The sequence below is a fragment of the Poromitra crassiceps genome, assembly GCF_964638095.1.
Source record: "Poromitra crassiceps genome assembly, chromosome: 19".
NCBI classification, from domain to species: Eukaryota; Metazoa; Chordata; class Actinopteri; order Beryciformes; family Melamphaidae; genus Poromitra; species Poromitra crassiceps.
Genome location: NC_139646.1, coordinates 23,347,905 through 23,367,247, shown reverse-complemented (window position 1 = coordinate 23,367,247; position 19,343 = coordinate 23,347,905). Strand labels below are relative to the sequence as shown.

The 19,343-nt window shown below is 46.1% G+C and overlaps 1 protein-coding gene and 1 pseudogene across 3 annotated transcripts in view; one reads left to right on the top strand and one right to left on the bottom strand.

Annotated features, from left to right (window-relative positions):
* Positions 1-12,910, top strand: part of pkn1a (protein kinase N1a) — a 93,523-nt gene extending 80,613 nt beyond the window's left edge. For both annotated transcript variants that reach the window (XM_083655654.1, XM_083655653.1), the window contains exons 13-23: positions 66-150; positions 394-470; positions 1,532-1,607; positions 1,755-1,846; positions 2,915-3,091; positions 4,521-4,583; positions 5,433-5,509; positions 7,212-7,354; positions 8,759-8,866; positions 9,001-9,081; positions 10,605-12,910. In XM_083655654.1, the coding sequence (XP_083511780.1) occupies positions 66-150; positions 394-470; positions 1,532-1,607; positions 1,755-1,846; positions 2,915-3,091; positions 4,521-4,583; positions 5,433-5,509; positions 7,212-7,354; positions 8,759-8,866; positions 9,001-9,081; positions 10,605-10,808 (1,183 nt within the window). In that variant the 3' untranslated portion in view covers positions 10,809-12,910. The remainder of the gene's footprint in view (positions 1-65; positions 151-393; positions 471-1,531; positions 1,608-1,754; positions 1,847-2,914; positions 3,092-4,520; positions 4,584-5,432; positions 5,510-7,211; positions 7,355-8,758; positions 8,867-9,000; positions 9,082-10,604) is intronic.
* A 785-nt stretch (positions 12,911-13,695) lies between these two features.
* Positions 13,696-18,639, bottom strand: LOC310793735 (ras GTPase-activating-like protein IQGAP2 pseudogene; annotated as a pseudogene). The gene has a single exon. The product of its transcript is annotated as a ras GTPase-activating-like protein IQGAP2 pseudogene (transcript).
* Positions 18,640-19,343: the final 704 nt, after the last annotated feature.

The following is a 19,343-nucleotide window of genomic DNA, read 5'->3' as shown; positions in this document are numbered from 1 at the left end:
GTGCGTGCGTGTGTGTGTGTGCGTGTGCGTGTGCGTGTGTGCGTGTGTGCGTGTGTGTTTTCCAGGGAGATCTCAGTGGAGAAGCTGAGTTTGGACAGTGACTCCCCGATTAGGGGCGATTACAAGAGAGACACAGAAACACACACTCCGGTGAGAGACACACAGACAGAGAGAGAGACACACAGAAACACCTCATGTTGAAGGCTGGAGACACATTGGCATGTGATACTGTTACACATACACAGTTTGATCATTAGTTCATGTAAAAAAAAAATCTGTTTTATTGTTGTGAATGAAACCGAGTGTCATTTGTCTTCCATCTTGTTTCTATCTCTCTCTCTGTCCATCCCCATCGGCGTCTCCCTGGCTCCCCCGTCCTGCACGTTGTCTCAGGATCGTTTGGCAGTCATCGAACCCTTCTCCCCTCCAGACCTCACCCCCTGCCCCGCCCAAACCCCCTCTGTTGGCAGGTACACACACACACACACACACACACACACACACACAGCGGCAGCAATTCAGTTGCTACTCCAGACGTTGAATTGGTTTATGTTGTTAAGTAAAGTTTAAGTATAAGTTAAGTTTCTGTTTTATCTTGGTTGGCACCTCCGCAAAGTGCCTCAAAACGGTTTAACGCACACCTACTTGTTGACGATGGTCATTTGCCAACAATATAAAATAAAAGCATCCGCCAATTTTTGGTGAAAGTTTTGCACTCTGGATCGAAAGTTTATGAAGCACGAGTTTAGCGTTGTCATGACATGGAATAATTCTACTCCTTTTTACAACCAAGCTACAACGGTGTGAGGTTGGCTCCATCGCCGGGAACAGGCCAGCCTGGTTGTCGTCTCTGCTTTAGCTAGCAGCTTTGCCACTCATAATAGACCCTTCACACGGGGGCCATTTTGTGTCAAAAAGGCAGGGTAAACACAGGTGCAAGCAAAACACTAATGAGGGTTTCAAAGTTCCATGATTGGAATTTGGAAACCCTCATTAGTGTTTTGCTTACTTGCACCTGTGTTTGTTCCGCCTTTTCGACACAAAATGGCCCCTGTGAAAAGGGTCTATTGCTTTTTCTCAGCAACTGAACAGGAAACACGTGTCAGCATTGAAGTCAGTGTGAGTCCTACATGTTTCACTCACTCAGTGGCATTCTGACAAATCCTTACAGGTTGGCTAGCGGAGGAATTCACAACGGTCATTAAACTTGAGTCCAACTACGTGTGCAATACACGGTTTTAACGCGCACACATGCCGACCAATCAGAAAAGAGTATTCACCCAGACATGGGTATATTCCAGTATACAGAGTGCATTCACCACTAATATAGGCTGATGTGGGTCATAGTATACCTACCTGCTGTACTCAACTGCAGACTCACGCATTCTGCATCTATAAATCTGAAATGTTGTTACATAATATCCATACCATACTTTATCCATGATGCTAGCATATAGCATGTTAAGGGATACATTCTTATTGACTGTGTGTGTGTGTGTGTGTGTGTGTGTGTGTGTGTGTGTGTCTCCAGTCAGCACCAGAAAGCCCCTGTGTCCCTCCAGGACTTCAGGCTGATCGCTGTGCTGGGCAGGGGACACTTTGGAAAGGTACTGCTGTGCAAAGCGTCTTTAATATCTCGGTGCTGTGGCATGGGAGAAGCTCAGTGCTGTGGCATGGGAGAAGCTCAGTTCAGCTTTTGTCCTCCTTTCAGCGTGAAAGTGAGTCATTGCTGCACGTCTCTCTGTGTCCACCAGGTGTTGCTGTCAGAATACAAGAAGACTGGCACCATGTACGCCATCAAAGCCCTGAAGAAAGGCGATATCGTAGCTCGGGATGAGGTGGACAGGTGGGCGTTAACTCTTTTGTGTTTCTCACTGGGTATGATGTCACTGCAGGGTTCCCACGCGTCCCTGAAATCAAGGCCTTGTAAGTTTTGGAAAATATACATGAATAGACATGGGTCATTGGAAGTGCTTGAATTTATATATTTTGTGCAAGAATAAAAATGGAAAGTTCTTTTGATATATTTTTACTTACCATGTAGTCTGACTGCCTGGAAGCAGGCTGCGGGTATACTGTAAGCTTTGCCATTGGCTCCGACCCGCTCTGACCGACCATATATGGATTTCCTTTCCGCTCCCTGCATGTCGAATCTGTCGATCTCAAATGCCTCCGCCGCTGTGAAACAACAACAACGTTAGCTCGTTGCTACACGCTGAAATTTGCAAGTTTTGACAAAGATTTGGATTGTGCAATAAAGCAGCCCTGCTTGATACTGTACTTTCGGTGGATGGTTGTAAAGGTAACGGAGCCTTTTTCCCTGCTAGCCCAGAGTGGAGGCATTACCAGCCAGACTCTCTCCCGGTGCAGGGAGAGAGTCTGGCAAGCGAGACTATTTAACGTGTAACAGCACAGTTGAGAAGTGTTCACACATTCAAGCCTCTCTCTTTTTAATTGTTGTCTGTGAGCTTCTGTAAAGCTGCTAGTTCTCTTTATAAAAACAATTCTCAGTGTTGTAACAGTAATGAACCTCGATCCGTGTCTCAAAATATGCTGTGTTGGGTCCTTGGATTGGAGTGAATCGGGCCTGGAAAATTAAATAATCCCTTGGAAAGTCCTTGAATTGGATGTTTAAGGAGGTGTGGTGGGAACCCTGTCACTGTGTTTGTGTGCCCAGCTCTTTGGAAGCTCCAGTGATACATTTCCACACCATCTATTTTGGGCCGGTTTAATCTGCTGCTGTGCCTTGACTAAGCATGATTACAGTTCATCTGTGGGTTGAGTGTGAGCGTCTGTGCCACCAAAACAAGCTTCATCTAATTATGCCTGAATGTCTCGCTCCACCTCTGTCTCCGCCCATCACTCTCCTCACTCCCCGCTCCTCCCTCCTCTCTCCCCCCCCACCTCTCTCCAGTCTGATGTGCGAGAAGCGCATCTTTGAGACGGTGAACACGTCGCGCCACCCCTTCCTGGTCAACCTGTTTGCGTGTTTCCAGACGCCGGAGCACGTGTGTTTCGTCATGGAGTACACGGCGGGAGGCGACCTGATGATGCACATCCACACGGACGTCTTCACCGAGCAACGAGCCGTGTACGTTGTGTGTGTGTGTGTGAGTGGGAGAGAGAGAGAGAGAGAGAAAGAGAGATGGAAATTGAGGTATTCACAAGTTTCATGGTGAGACCGTGTGCGCTTCCATGACACCCTCCCTCCCTGTTTCCAGCTGCCGGTTGCCTGTTTCCGCCCAGGACCGTTCATAGTGAAAGAGACTGAAAATAATCATAATAATAGTTGTGACTTTCTACCTACCTATGTCTTGTAATGGAGCCCCCCAGCATAATAATTTCACACGTGCATAATTGGACAACGCACCTCCTTGCTAGTAAAAAATAAATTTAACAGGAAGTCGACAACCGACTACCGCTGAGAATCTTGGGAAACGTAAGTCCAGGAAAAAAGTGAATATATACATATTTTGGGTGCATATTAGGTGTCTTAATTAATTATAAGATGCATCGCTATGCGGGTGTGGAATCGAATTGTTGACAGATGGATCCTTTATGTTTAAAATGTATGTTGACATTCAGATTTTAAAGCACGTTCTAAATAAAAATTTAAAAAAGTGTTGATATTTATCTCACTGCTTGTATTAATTGATGAAAAAGTAGCCATGTATAGTAATATAGAAAATGTAAGATGTGATACTTAAAGCTGCGATACTTTGAGCTATATCGAGATGCATCGTGGAATCTACCGTAAATTCCGCACTATAAGCCGCACCGGAGTATAAGCCGCACCTGCAAAGTTGACTGTTTTTTACATATATAAGCCGCACCGGACTATAAGCCGCGGGTGTTTTAATGTTTTTTTTTTTTTTTTTTTTTTTTTTTTTTTTTATTGTGTTTTAATGTTTAATTACCATATGTAATGGTTCATGCACAGAGGGGATTGTCGGGAAAGAGATGGCTGTTTGAGGAAGCTCCCATTTATTAACATTTCAACAAAACAACATAACACAACACCACCTGTGTTGTTTTTTACAGTGCACACAGTGTCCGCGGTGTGGTGAAAAGAGCGCAAGAGAGGAAATTAAAACAGAAGTGGATTTATAGTTAGAAAGAGTGCTAAAAAAGAGAGTTTTTTTTTTTTTTTTTTTTTTGAAAAAATCCATAGATAAGCCGCACCGTTATATAAGCCGCAGGGGCCAAAAAAGGCCAAAAAACGGGAAAAAAGCCGCGGCTTATAGTCCGGAATTTACGGTAATTGAATCGAATCGTTGATGAATTGTAATCGATTCGAATCGTGAGACCAGTGAAGATTCACAGCCCTAGTGCATACTGTATGTCTGTGAGATAAATGTATCTGTATCTGTACTTACATATTCCTCGGGTTCCTACACAGGTCTGGAAAGTCTACAATAGTCTTCAACATGAATTTGATTATTTCCAGATCTTGGGAAGTTTGTGCATCCCTCAAAAAGTCGCAGAATATGAAGACAGGCTTTGTTTGATCTCTGTTCTAGGTTCTATTCGGCCTGTGTGGTTCTTGGACTTCAGTTCCTCCACGACCATAAGATTGTGTACCGGTGAGTGGACACACACACAGACACACACACACACACACAAATGATCGATAGAGGTTATAGAGAAGCATTCTATATCCATCCAAAAAGCCTGATGCTGTACGTCAGGCTTGTGAATGTTTTTTGACATTGAAAGCAGAAGTTGTTTGGCAAATTGTGTCTGCAAAGATAGTGCAAGTCAGTGAATCTGTCCCTAATACTAACCTGACATTAAAGGATAACTAACTTCACCCAAAAATTAAATTTCTGTCGTCGTCTACTCACGCCCATGCCGGTGGAAGGGTGGGTGAAACATTCGAGGCATCATTTACACCCTGTTTTTAGCTGACATCTTCACTGTCGCCGTGGAGCTGAAAGTGAAAGTGACTTTCAGCTCACAGCTACAGTGCAGATTTCAGCTAAAAACAGAGTGTTAAAGACGTCTTTTCAACTCAACTTGGCATCTCTGGGTTTCTGGAGACTTGGATTATGCCAGACAAGCACTATGGAGGATTTGTTATGTTTTCTGGGTTCTTGTTTTTTTTTTGCATTTAAAAATTGGTCACCATTCACTTCAGTTGTTTAATACTGTACCTCTGTTTCCCTGTGAAACTGTGGGCTAAAAAACGTCACCCGTCCTTCCACTGGCATGGGGCTGAGTACGTAGATAATATCAGAATTTTCATTTTGGGGCAAACTTGTCATTTAATAACTTTCTTATTCTACAGAGGGTCTATCTGCACATGTCTTATATATCCTGTTAGGTTTTACTTGGGGGAAATAAAATAAAGTGCTATCGTATCATTCTTAAATCATTAAATATAGCAGTGATTCTGATCAACAGCTCCTCCTCTTTTCCTCGCTCTCTTCCAGAGACCTTAAGCTGGACAACCTGCTGCTGGACACAGACGGTTATGTGAAGATCGCTGACTTTGGACTGTGTAAAGAAGGTGGGTGTGACTTTGGACTGTGTAAAGAAGGTTGGTGTGACTTTGGACTGTGTAAAGAAGGTTGGTGTGACTTTGGACTGTGTAAAGAAGGTGGGTGTGACTTTGGACTGTGTAAAGAAGGTTGGTGTGACTTTGGACTGTGTAAAGAAGGTTGGTGTGACTTTGGACTGTGTAAAGAAGGTTGGTGTGACTTTGGACTGTGTAAAGAAGGTTGGTGTGACTTTGGACTGTGTAAAGAAGGTTGGTGTGACTTTGGACTGTGTAAAGAAGGTTGGTGTGACTTTGGACTGTGTAAAGAAGGTGGGTGTGACTTTGGACTGTGTAAAGAAGGTGGGTGTGACTTTGGACTGTGTAAAGAAGGTTGGTGTGACTTTGGACTGTGTAAAGAAGGTTGGTGTGACTTTGGACTGTGTAAAGAAGGTGGGTGTGACTTTGGACTGTGTAAAGAAGGTGGGTGTGACTTTGGACTGTGTAAAGAAGGTTGGTGTGACTTTGGACTGTGTAAAGAAGGTTGGTGTGACTTTGGACTGTGTAAAGAAGGTTGGTGTGACTTTGGACTGTGTAAAGAAGGTGGGTGTGACTTTGGACTGTGTAAAGAAGGTTGGTGTGACTTTGGACTGTGTAAAGAAGGTTGGTGTGACTTTGGACTGTGTAAAGAAGGTTGGTGTGACTTTGGACTGTGTAAAGAAGGTTGGTGTGACTTTGGACTGTGTAAAGAAGGTTGGTGTGACTTTGGACTGTGTAAAGAAGGTTGGTGTGACTTTGGACTGTGTAAAGAAGGTTGGTGTGACTTTGGACTGTGTAAAGAAGGTTGGTGTGACTTTGGACTGTGTAAAGAAGGTTGGTGTGACTTTGGACTGTGTAAAGAAGGTGGGTGTGACTTTGGACTGTGTAAAGAAGGTGGGTGTGACTTTGGACTGTGTAAAGAAGGTGGGTGTTGACATCGCTCACGTTTGATCATTTTGTTTCTCGTATGTTTGTTCCAGGTTCAGGCCTGGAATTAACTCATTTTCTATGGCAAGGCCACTTTGGCCTTTGCTACAGTAAATACAACATTTTCGGGGCACCAAGGGCAAAACCAGTGCTTATTAAAATATGTTTTAGCTGTGACCAGCAGCTCTATATATAGAGCTATATATAGAGCTCTATATATAGCTCTATATATAGCTCAGATATATAGCTCTATAAGTCACTTGGTCCATGTGTTGGTTGGTCCACTAAAAGTTCACCACGCTTTAGCGGCCACAGTTTTCGCCCTAGGATGCTCAAATTTGGCACGGAGGTCAAGTGTGTGTTTGTGTTCATGCCAATTGGCTAAAAGGGGTGGGGAGCCAATTTGGAAAGGAGGCAGGGTAAGGTGGGCTGCCCCTACCATCCTGCATTTCTGAAATTGCCATTATGTGGTCGCAGCTATTGCGGTTTGTTTCAGTCATTATTTCCTCAGCAAAATAAATATCCTAATACTGTAGAGAAATGCAGTGCTGCTGTGTGATACAGCACAGATGTAAGATGGCTCAGACTGCAAAGGAAATCTGCCACTGTCTTTTAAGGGCACAACGGCCAGTTGAAACAGGGCATGGCAGACTGGCCGTGTGGGTAGACATAAGGGCCACTCTCGGGGCATCCACGGCACTGGCCTTTTGGCCTTGATATCATTCCTGCCCTGCGAGACGAGTTTACAGCGTGTCCCTCTGTGCTGTAGGGATGGGCTACGGGGACCGGACCAGCACGTTCTGCGGGACCCCAGAGTTTTTGGCCCCCGAGGTCCTAACAGACACATCCTACACCAGGGCAGTAGACTGGTGGGGACTGGGGGTCCTCATCTATGAAATGCTGGTGGGAGAGGTGAGGACATGAAGACACACACATCACAAACTGTTACTTTGATACACACATTCATCATTACATCACCTGTCAAGCGAGTCCTGTGGAGGCCTGGAAAGTAGCGAAAAGTATGGAGATTGAATTTGAACATTTTCAGGTGATGAAACGTTTTGGAATTGTGCAAAAGGTCTGGAAAAGTGTGGTTAAAAAGCAGTTACCATTTCCATATACATATACACGTGCTGTAGTTGCTGTACCCCCCATGTGCTGTACCCCTACTTGTTGTGAATAATAATAAACTTGTAGCATTTAAACTAAAAGGGTTTGCAGACTGCCTCCCCTAAAAATAGAAGAAAGAGCGAGGAATAAAAATAAACAAGCGAATAGTAAACATCTTGTCCTCCGACAGTGATGCTTGGGTCAGAGTCCCGTTCATTGGCAATGCTGCCCCCTAGTGGCATAAAGTCAACATTACAATGTGACTAATGGCCGGATGGTGACTGATCCATACTGTAGCCCCCCTCCCTTTGGTGGGGGATGGAATTTAAGGGATATTAATGAAGAGCAGGAATGAAAGAGTAATTAACATAAATAATTACATAAATGCCAGTCTATAGAAACAAGTCTTGAAAAGAGAGCAGGTTGCGTTCCAAGTACAAGTCTTGATGGTGAACGCCTGGTCCGCTTTGGTCTTGAGGCTGGATTGGGGAACCATAAAAAGGAGTTACAACTGACTTAATACATTATATAAAAGCATGAATGGCTTTTTATTGTGGATAATTTTCATATATTCCTTATATACCGAATGAAACAAAACTGTGTTAACTGCTTAACCTGATCTTCACAAATCATCACTGTCAAAAAAATGACCTAGTCAATCGTCGTATTGGCCGGCCACTATCAGCATACACCATTTGAAATGGGTAATATGTAAAAATCTACTGAAAAAACAAATACTTCAGTCGGAGCGAAGGGAAATCCCTTTCCACTCCCTGCATGTCGCTCTCAAATGCCTCTGCTGCTGTGAAACAACAATGCTAGCTAGCAAACTAGCAACCTACACGCTGAAAATGGCAAAGATTTTGATTGTGAAATAAAGCAGGCCTGCTTGATACTTTCGGTGGGTGGTTGTAAAGATAACGGAGCCTTTTTCCCGCTATACCAGAGTGAGAGTTAGAAGAGCCAGACTCTCTTCTGCGCTGGTACAGCACGAAACAGAGATAGTCTAGCCAGAGCTCTGGATGATACCTGAATTTCTGAGCTGTAATTCCGGCCTAAACGACCGTTCAATTCACTTTTTACAGGTCGGAAGCCATTTTTTTCGGCAGTCCGGCAGTCCGTTGTCTTGAACGGGGGGTATAACTTCTGTGTGTGTGTGTGTGTGTGTGTGTGTGTGTGTGTGTGTGCGCCTGTGCGTGGGTGTAGTCTCCATTCCCAGGTGACGATGAGGAGGAGGTGTTTGACAGCATCGTGAATGACGAGGTCCGCTACCCACGCTTCCTCTCCACTGAGGCCATTGGCATCATGAGAAGGGTGAGCTCATACCCCCCCCCCCCCCACACACACACACACACACACACACACACACACACACACACACACAAACACTCATTCACTGACGTACACACAGCATCATGAAGTGTGTGTGTGTGTGTGATCCTGAGCAGCTGCTAAGGAGGAACCCAGAGCGCAGACTGGGTTCCGGTGAGAAGGATGCAGAGGAGGTGAAGAAGCAGCCATTTTTCCGGGTGAGAAGAACACTCCTTTTTCCCCTTTCCCTCCTCTCTGCAGTTTAATTAACAAATTTAACACGAGAGGAAGGGGGTTGTGGGCACATTTACCACTGGTACAGGGTTGTGGCACGAGGCAAAGCCGAGTGCTATAAACCCTGTACCAGTGGTAAATGTGCCCACAACCCCCGACCTCGAGTGTTAAATTTGTTTTCTACAACAGCTACCAAATAATATAAAAAATACACAATTGTAACATCCAATTCATTTATTTATAATCATTACTGGTTTCAGAATACATTTATCCTTCCGCCACAGAATATAGTTCCATACACAAGATCAATGATTGCACTAAATATTTAGTTGCCTTTGAGCCAAAAAACAACTAACCTATTCCTTAACGGGATTCACAGTTATTGATACATTGCCTGTAAAAGTACAGTTATTTAAACAGTTATCTAAAGCAGCCCGTTTTGGTGGTGGTGTGTTGATATCTGGTGACGGCAGAGGGCGTTTGTTTGTTTGACAGTCCCAGGTTCGGGGTCCGGGCGCTAGTCCGACCTCCCGCTAGTCCGACGTCCCGCTAGTCCGAACTCGTGACAACTCAAGCTCAGCCAGTTCTCTCTCCCCAATTTCACCATGTCGTTCTTTGTTCACTTCATCTTCATCTAACCACTGCTCAAAACTCAATCCACCCAGTAAATCAAACGTTACTACGAAATCGGACATTTCCTTGTTACAGATCGGCCATTTCCTTGTTGAAGATTTGCAGACTGACAGGCTAACAGTGGGCGGAGTCAGCACAGGGAACGGAGTCAGCATCAGGGAGCGGAGTGATACTGCGGTTGGAGCCGAACTGTAGATTGTTCGCGTATTTACCACTGTTGCTAGCCAATCAGAATCCAGTATTCACTCATCCCTTATCTTTCCTTCCTCAGTTTAACCCCTTAGCTTTCCTTCCTCAGTTTAACCCCTTAGACTTTGCAAAAACTGTTTTGGACAAAATTCAACATGTTGGAAAACCTTGTGGACGGAAATGGGAGTGCCGCCAACTACTGGCAACACAAGAGCCGGTTTATTTCAAGAACCGTTCATCCGATCGACTTCAACCTTGGGGAGTGCGCTGCCGGGAAACTGACGGAGTGCAGTACCCAATTTCGGATACACGCACAGTCATAGCGCCACCTACTGGCAATACAAAAAAAAGATTTATCTCGAGAACAGTTAATCCGATCAACTTCAAACTTGGGGGGAGAGTGGGCTGCCGAGAACCTGACGGCATGCGGTGCCAAATTTCATACATGCGCACATAGTAGTCATAGCTAGCCATAGCACCACCTACTAGCAACACAAAAAGTGGTTTATCTCGAGAACCGTTGATCCGATCAACTTCAAACTTGGGGAGTGCATTGCACAGGGAACCTGTGCGAAGTATATCCACCCCCTTGAGGGGAGAAAAAAATGGCAGAGCGACATTCTGGTGCGCTCCAGTCTATTATTATACAGCCTATGCCTAAACCTCAATCCCTCTCTCCTTCCAGGGCGTGGACTGGGAGGCGCTGCTGCAGAGGAAGCTGCCCCCTCCCTTCGTGCCGTCCATCGGCGGGAAGGAGGACGTCAGCAACTTCGACGAGGAGTTCACGGCCGAGCCGCCGGCGCTCACGCCGCCCCGCGAGCCGCGCCTTCTCTCCCGCAAGGACCAGGACAGCTTCCACGACTTTGACTACGTCTCCGACCTCTGCTGAGGCTGCTCCATAGGGTCGGCCTCTGCTGAGGCTGCTCCAGAGGGTCGGCCTCTGCTGAGGCTGCTCCAGAGGGTCGGCCTCTGCTGAGGCTGCTCCAGAGGGTCGGGGTTTAGATTTCGGGATTCGAGGCGGTTCTTCGTTTGTCGTCTGTCCGCCGCCACACTGTGAATGAATGTGGAGAGACCAGAAGGTCTGTGACATTTCGCATGTCTGCGCTGGGGGGGCTTTAGGGAGCTCGGACTGAGAAGAGTAAAAAGCTGCGACAGGTGGGGGGGAAATGAAGTTTTATCATTGTTTAAAAAAAAACACACACACACACAACCAATGACTTTTTCTACAAAAGAAAGGACAACTAAATGTGACGTTTGACCCCCGCCTTGCCCCCGGTCCCTTTCCACACACACACACACCAGTGGCTGCTGCTGTAACAAACCCAAGACGTACTTTATGCATCTTGCAACTTATTAGCCTTTTAAATGCCTTCTCCCAACCTCTTGTGTCGGTGTACTGTTGTTCTGTGTCCCACTGTGGGAGGAGGAGGAGGAGGTGCCTGGCCTCTCATACCGATGCCTTACATTTCTACTTGCTCCATACAAATACATTGTGCTTTTATTTTGTGATCCTATGGTATGCAAGAAGAGTGATGAGGTTATGTTACGCAACTACTCATCGATGTCGCAATGAAAAGGAGTCATCATTTCAGTATGTCGGAATGGTCGAGCCAGCAAGTGGAATAAGTAACGTGAAGAGCGTGAATCTGGCTGTGCACACAGCAGGTTTTTCATCACTCAGAAGAACAATCGTGTTTGTATCATGACGACAACGGTGACATTCAACGACGCTAGCCGTCTCAAGTGTCAATTTATGGGGTATAGAACCACTGAATTTCAATCAAATACAATCCCAGATGCTTTCACGGCACTGGACTTTTTTCTTCATGGTTTTAACGACCAAAACTTACAAAGATTTAAAGATGAGTCATATTCACCTGTCTTTTGAATATGAATTTGGATAGATTTGGAGAATGACACGGAAGCGCTATAAACGGTGCATCTTCAGCCCACACCTGTGCTGTCGGTTCATTGTGTGAATAAAAACAAGCGCACTAGAAGTTAGATTCTGTGCCCGAACCCGCCCTGGACCCGGCCAGAATTTCCCCTCCAGTCCTTGGGGCTGTGCCAGGCTCATAGTCAGATATAATAAAAATGGGTGTGATAAACAATGTTATAACATTGTAACCTTATGTATTCATAAGACCGATCAGACAACCGGGTTATAGTTTAGATAAACAAGTCACCTTAGTAAGAACATTTCGGGTTCGGCCTGGGCTCGGGCCCATAAATGCAGCAATGGGATGGGCCGGGCCTCGCTCAGACAGAATGGGCTTTGGGCAGGGCGGGGCTTGTTTTTCTAAATCACACACAACTTGACATCAGCATGAGAAAGTAGCTGACATGTATTTTATTTCATTTGCCATTCTTATATTGAACATATCCGAACACTAAACCTAGTCCTGAAATTTCCCTCCATGGAGATTTCTTTGCCATAAAGTTACCCTGAGATATCAGCTGTAGGCTACTATTGAGTTTGTCAGGAAACTTGACCCACCAACAGGTTCAAAACTGGCCTTCAGATGTTTGTTGTATCGCATCACTCCACAGTACAGGGGTTGGTTTCCTGTCTTATTGATAAGATCATCTTTGTTTCACTTGAGTCCAATTCGTATCTTCATGTTAGATCTTAATGGTTTTGGAAAATGTGGGCGGCTCCAGAAACAAAAAATGAGTCATTAACCAGTTTTCCCACAGCAGGACCTAATAGAGTTTGTCATAATAAGAGCCAACATAAATTATGTCCCCAATGACAAGTTTCTCAATTGGCAAAACATTTCAGGGGGGGGGGGTGTTTTGGAGGAAACAAAACAACAAATTATGAGCTAGTGGCCGGACGTGTTTGGCCCTGTAATGGAAACCAGGCTACTCTATACTACTATAGATTTTCTTTGTGGGGAGGTTTGTTGTGAAGGTGTATGTATGATGGTGTGGATTTTACTTCTCTTGTGTACGACTACAAAACCATGTGAAAGTATGAGATTAGTTATTTTATAAAGAAAACCTGGTGATAAAATTGTGTGTATTGGTGTGTATCTTTCGAGCAGCGCTGGGGAAACTACTTTAAAACTGTAGTTTAGCTAACTACTAGCTACATCACAATGAAAGCTATTTAAAGGGATAGTTGGGATTTCTTGATGTGGCGGCGTATGAGGTAGGCTACTTGCCAGCACTCCCAGTTTGGAGAAATGGACACAAGCCACATATGGCAAGTAGAGGTTTAGTGGGCCTGGTCTCCATTTCTCCAAACTGGGACCAGATCCATGTCTGAACTCTCAACTAATGGACAGTGCTGCACTGTCTGAGATTTCATCAAAGCTTTACTTTTTTTCTTCATCAAATGTTTCCAAGCTGTCTTATACATATATAAAACATCAATACAATTACAATTTAATTCTTTAAAATAGATTCAATTTACAATCACATTGAGGGGGGCCACATGTTATGCCACCCCCCCCCCCCCCATGTGATTGTAAATGGAATATATTTTAACTTTTACTGAGTAAATGGAACATAAACAGAACACAAACATAGTCAACATAGTAAGTTTAATTAAACAATACAACAAACCTATGATCTCACTTTGGTATAATGTGATTAATCTCATCAGATTGAACAAAACTTTGTCTTTGAGGTTCACCAGATTGTCCAGATTGTAACACTTGAGTTGAACCATTCAATCTGTTCCTCATAAGAATTTATTACACAATCTCAGCGCTGTCAGAAGGCACAATCCTTTCAAAAACACCCTCCCCCACTCCTGTTGCTTCCTCCTCTTATTTCCCATAGAACTTCTTGTTGAGGAGGAAGATGAGCAGGTTGACGTTCACTTTGGCCTTGTCAAACATCTTAATGACGGCCACTCCTTCGTACTGCAGTTGAAGGAGGTCCTGGAATTGAAGCGGGACCTTTTCCATCTCATCTCCCATAAACTTGGCCTTCACCTCAAAATCCCCAACTTCCTCACAGGGTGAGATGTCAAACAGGACATGTTTGAACTGGCTGGTCTGCAGGCCCTCTATCTCCAGGATGACTCCCTTCTCGTGCAGCCTTGCAGCCGTGTATTTCAGAGACTGCTGCTTCCTTTTGATGTCCAGTTTGATAGACCTGTGTGAATTTTTACATTTGAGATTATCCCGGCAGGTCTTGATGTAGGTGTCATAACAGTTCATCTGGTCCTGGTGGAAGGCCGTCTTAGAGTTGAGTGCGGTCAAAGTCTGCTGGAGCTTCATGAGCTCCACCTTCCTCCTCTGTCTGTAGCGTCTTTGGTAGCGAATGTCCTTTGATATGTCATTGATGATGTCCTGGTACTTGTTACTTGCAGTGACAAGGCCAACCTGCTCCAAAGTACAGAAGTTCCTGAGGATCTTCTTCTTCTTCTGCTCCAGTGGCAGCTGGCTGTCCTCCAGTACCCCCTGTCTGCTCTTCAGACCCTCTGGCGTCTGGGTATCCTGGACAGCACGGCGCTCTATGATCTTGGCATGCTGCGACTCCTGCAGGGCAGTGGCCGGAGTCTTCAGAGTCTCAGGTAGAGTCTCTCCAGGTTGGATCTGAACGACATCTACTATGAGCTGCTTAGTCTTTGTCATGAGTATCTTCAGGTCCTTGTCATCCCCTTCCAGCAGCTCAAACTTGCTGGTTAGGGTGAGGGAGATCTCCGTCTTTCCTAGCTGTCTCAGGGTGCTGTCTTTGTTGGGGTCGTTAGGGTCAACAGCTCCTTCACTGAGCAGCGCCTCTACATCGGGGACGTCTCCCAGGTCCTGCAGCACCTCATGCAGCATGTCATTGCGGTCAGGAGAGATGACCTCCAGATGCTCTAATAGCAGTGAGTGGATATTGATGATCTCCTCTATTGAGATGTAAATTATGGGCTTGCTCAGGGTCACCATGTCTGAGTATTCATCAATGTTAAATTTCTCCTCAGGTTCCGGGACATCACAGGCCTTCTGGAAAAACACCCTAAACTTCTCATAAGTCTGTGATATGTAGTTGTTCATTGGTGTCATGTGTGCGTTCTCGCCCTCAAACAGCTTCTTGGCGGCAGCATGCTGGAGCATCTTGGCCACAGATCCCACAAGACACTGGTCTGAGTGCGCCCCGGCTGACACGTCGGTGATGTCAAAGCCATCAGGCACCATGACGGCTGGGCTCATGTAGCGGTAGTATAGCAGGTTTCCTACAATCTTCAGCAGCTCATCCTCTGAGGCATCTGGAAACTTTTCATGGAGACTGTTCTTCAGAACTTTTGCCATGTATCTCATGCCATAAGGGATATTATCCGGTGAAGACACAATGAAACTGAGAACTTTATCTGTGGCAGACCGCAGAGCTAGACTGGATGCCTCCAGCCTGCTGCGTACTTCCTCATGTGACATGGCCTGCTCCGGAGTCACGTCATAGGGCAGCTTGCTGGCTTCCCCAGTATCCTTCTCCAACTGGTTGACCCAGGCCTTGTACACATCCACAGGGTTAGTGTTGATGCCTAGGCTCTTGTCATCGATGATGTCTTTGACCATGGGTGCCAGCAGCTGCCTGAGTGTGTTGTAGCCCCGCACCCCTCTGTTGAAGCTCACCACCATCTTGATGACTGTTGGGTTCCCTGTCACTATGTCCTGGATCTGGTCTACCTTGGACTTGATTTCCTCCTCCAGGGCCGCCTTGAAGAGCTTAAGCAGCCAGTACTCTCCTCTCTGGTTAGTGGCGTAGTTGTACAAGGTGGAAATCACAGTGTCCATAAACTTAGTGGACTTGTTTTGGGGCATCTGGAAGATCAGCTTGGCTAGGTAGGAAGGATTGGTCTGTAGCAGGTAGAAGAGGTGTTGGTAGGCCTCCAATTTCCTTCTTTTGCCTTTATTTAGGCCCTTAATACCCAGTCTGATCCCTGTAAGCAGCTCCTCTTTACTTGTCTTACTTTTCTTGTTCTTCATTTTCTTACTATGGGACACAACATCGTGCAGAGTGATCCTGTTCTTCACCAGCAGGCCGATCTTGATGTCCATCAGGTTCAGGTCTTTCTCCATCTGCTGATTGGAGCGAATCTTGGTGACGACCTCTTCCCTCAGCCGTGTCACTTTCTGCTCCTCCTGCAGATCCAGGGGGCTCTGCACCAGCAAGTGGACAAACTTGCGCACCACCGACAGTGGAGGGTCATGGGCCCCAGTTAGTGTTCTGTAGTCATCTCTGGCTTTGTTGCCCTTCAGGAAAGCCTGTATCTTCTCTATGTCTTTCTCGTGATCTTTGAAGTACTGCAATCTCTGATTATATTTACTTCTTGCTTTCCACATTTTCACTAAGGACTGGATCTTGACAACAGAAGCAACATTGTCTTGAAACAAATTAATTCTGTCTTTGTACACCATCCTCTGTTTATACCCCTTCCAGCAAGCCTGCAGTTTGACCACATGCGGTTCTTGTTGCCGTAAATACTCCATTCTTTGGCGGTGCACCTTCCTGACCAGATAACCTCTGATCCGAGCCTGCATCTGGACCACCAGGGACTCGTTGGCCAACCAAAACTGTTCCCTGTTATATTCTGCAGTCACACAGCTGATGACATTCTGGATTTCCTCTTTACTGAGCTGACCACCATGGTGTTCAAATCCATTTGGCTCCTCCCAGGTGCCCTCTCCATTCTCGACATTGTAGTAGTAGTCATACCTGTCCTTGATCCGATGTCTCGCCCACACTCTCTCACTGCTGCCTCTAGCTGTCCATTTCTGGGCCAGTCCAGTCTGGTAGGTGTCAGCACATTCAGATAGCACGCTTTTCAGCCCTGCAGTGGAAGCCTGCAGGGCCTGCAGTGTATTCTGGGAGTCCCCCTTGGCCACCACCCTGTTGATATCTGCTACTGCTCCAGCCAATATGAGAGCCTCCTCTTCATCCTGGTTGGCCGTATGTATGGCCTCTTGGATTTGGTCCAACCACAATACAGCAGACGTATCCCCAGAACCCTGGCAGAGGAGCAGCTTGGTGTGCTGCAGAACATCATGGTAGTGTTTGGCTGTGTTCACTCCTGTCAGCTTGGCTGTAGGGAGCAGCAGCGCTGCATGTGTCTGCCGATGATCTCCTGAGTTTAGCGCCTTGTTGATTTCAGCTATAGCTACGGTGTGTTCATGTTCTTCATGAACCTGAGCATTGACTGTGTTAATGCACTTCTGAACATCATCCCAGATGAGAAACTCCTGGCCCTGGGTGAGAGCCTCGGCCCGCAGCTTAATGAGAGTGTTAGCGTACCTGTTAAGGTTGTCCTGGTCCATGTTGGTGAAGCCCAGGGGAGAGTCTGTTAGTTGCTCGATCACAGCCTGAGGGTCTTTCGTGTCCAGCACCTTGTGCAGCACGGCTACAGCAGACAGCCTCTTCACAGCCACACTCAGCTCCTCATGGCTCAAGCCAGACCGCCCCCCTTGCAGCTGTAAACTGAAAAGCTTAGCCTGGTAGAGGTTGGCAGCAGTTTGGTAGACAATTGGTAGTTGGGCTTCTGGATTTATCAACTCCTCCACTGTCTTCACTGCATTGCCAATACGAATGGCTGTATTGATGGCTGCCACTGCCTCAAGTTTTTGCTTCTCTGCTTTAGCAACATCGTTACAGGAGCTGACAACTCTCTGGATCTCCTCTCTCTCTACCAACAAGGCATTCCCTCCATCCTTGGCTTTATGTTTGCAGTAGGTGGTGAATTGTTCCAGGTACCAGTGGCTGTTCGCCTCCTGAACAACCAACAGGGCCAGGGCTTCCAGCCTCAGCCCAGCCAGCAGAGCAGCCTCATCCTGGGCAGACACCGCTTGATTCACCTGCCTCACTGCTGTCTGGATGTTGACTCTGTTGACACAGCCCTGGATCTCGTGCTGAGTCAGCAGCTCTTCATAGATCTCCCTTTCCTCTGTAGCAATAGAGGAGCGTCTGCCTGAGGACTGATCTTCCTTGTGAGCCTTGGCCTGGCTCAGCGTGCTCTGGTAGTCCTGGGCCAGACCCTGCTGGGTGTTCCTCAGCATAGCATTAGGATTCATCAGGGCGCCCATCGTCACAGATGCTTGAACCTTGTCTACTGCCTCATTGATGGCAATCACAGCAGCATGCAAGGCAGCCTCGTCCACTGAGAGCTCATTAGCCAGGATACCTCCAATCTTACTGAAGGCTGGCATCTGGATGCCATACTTCTCCAGCTCACTCCTCATGTTACTGATCTCTTCCTCTGTGAAGGCCACTTTTCCCAGCAGGTCCTGGATCTGTGGGGCGATGTCCATTTTGTACAAGTATAAGCTCAGTGCATGTATGCAGTACACCACCTTGGGCATGTTTTTGCGATCGTACACATCTGCCGTTTCGGGATAGAATATCTTGGGCAGGCCCACTGACTCCATGGCTCTGAACCAGTGCACTGTGTTGTCCGTATGTCTGAAGTGTAGCCCTTTGCTCTTATATCGGGCCTGGTCGCTGTCATAGATCATTTTCTCTGACACCCTTTTGGGGGCAAAAAACTTGGCTAGTTTGCCGAGGTAGACGCCATTCCTTAGTCCCTCCTCCAGTTCTGTGGTGGGGGGCAGGTCCTGCTCTAGACAGGTCTCCATCCATCGTTTGGCTTCCTCCAGGTGACAAAGATACTCATAGGCAATGTTCTGTCGTCTCCTCTTGTCCATCTCCTCCGCTGACACCCTCTCATCATCATCCTCAATGGTTCCATAACGTGGTTTTTGTAAAGTTGTCATTTCTTCATGGTCCATCCTGCCTTGTTTCCTCCACTTCTGCTGCACTCGACTGAACTCGAAAAAACAAGAGAAAGGCTGTCAAGCAATCTTCAAAAGTTTCAAGAAACTCACTTGTGGCAAATAATGGCAATGGCATCCACTTTGTCATGAATCCTGAAGGAAAATGCAGCGACTTTGAGAAAGCTCAGTGATTTATAACAGACATTGATGATGTCATAGACATTGTGACATCATAAGTGATGTCATAACTCCTTCCGAAGCTGATGACATCATTGATGATGTCATCAGTGATGTCACTCGAGCAATTGTGATGTCATCAGTGAGTGATGTCATCAGTGATGATGTCACTCGAGCAATTGTGATGTCATCAGTGAGTGATGTCATCAGTGATGATGTCACTCAAGCAATTGTGATGTAATCAGTGATGTAATCAGTGAGTGATGTCATTAGTTGCCCTGTCACTCTTGACATTGTGACTCACACGTCGCTGTAGTGTTTGCGGGGAAATAGTTCCAGGAAGTATGTTTGAATGCATAAAATAATGCTGATATAATATCACATTTTAGTCACATTTTAGTCATATTCAGCATGCCATATTTTAACATATTTGATTACCCTTTCAAAGTACATCACAAACGGTCCATTCTGCTGCAACTCGACAGCGCTGGTTATCAGTGATGTCACATCATGTGTCTGATGTCTCATCACCACTGGCCCAC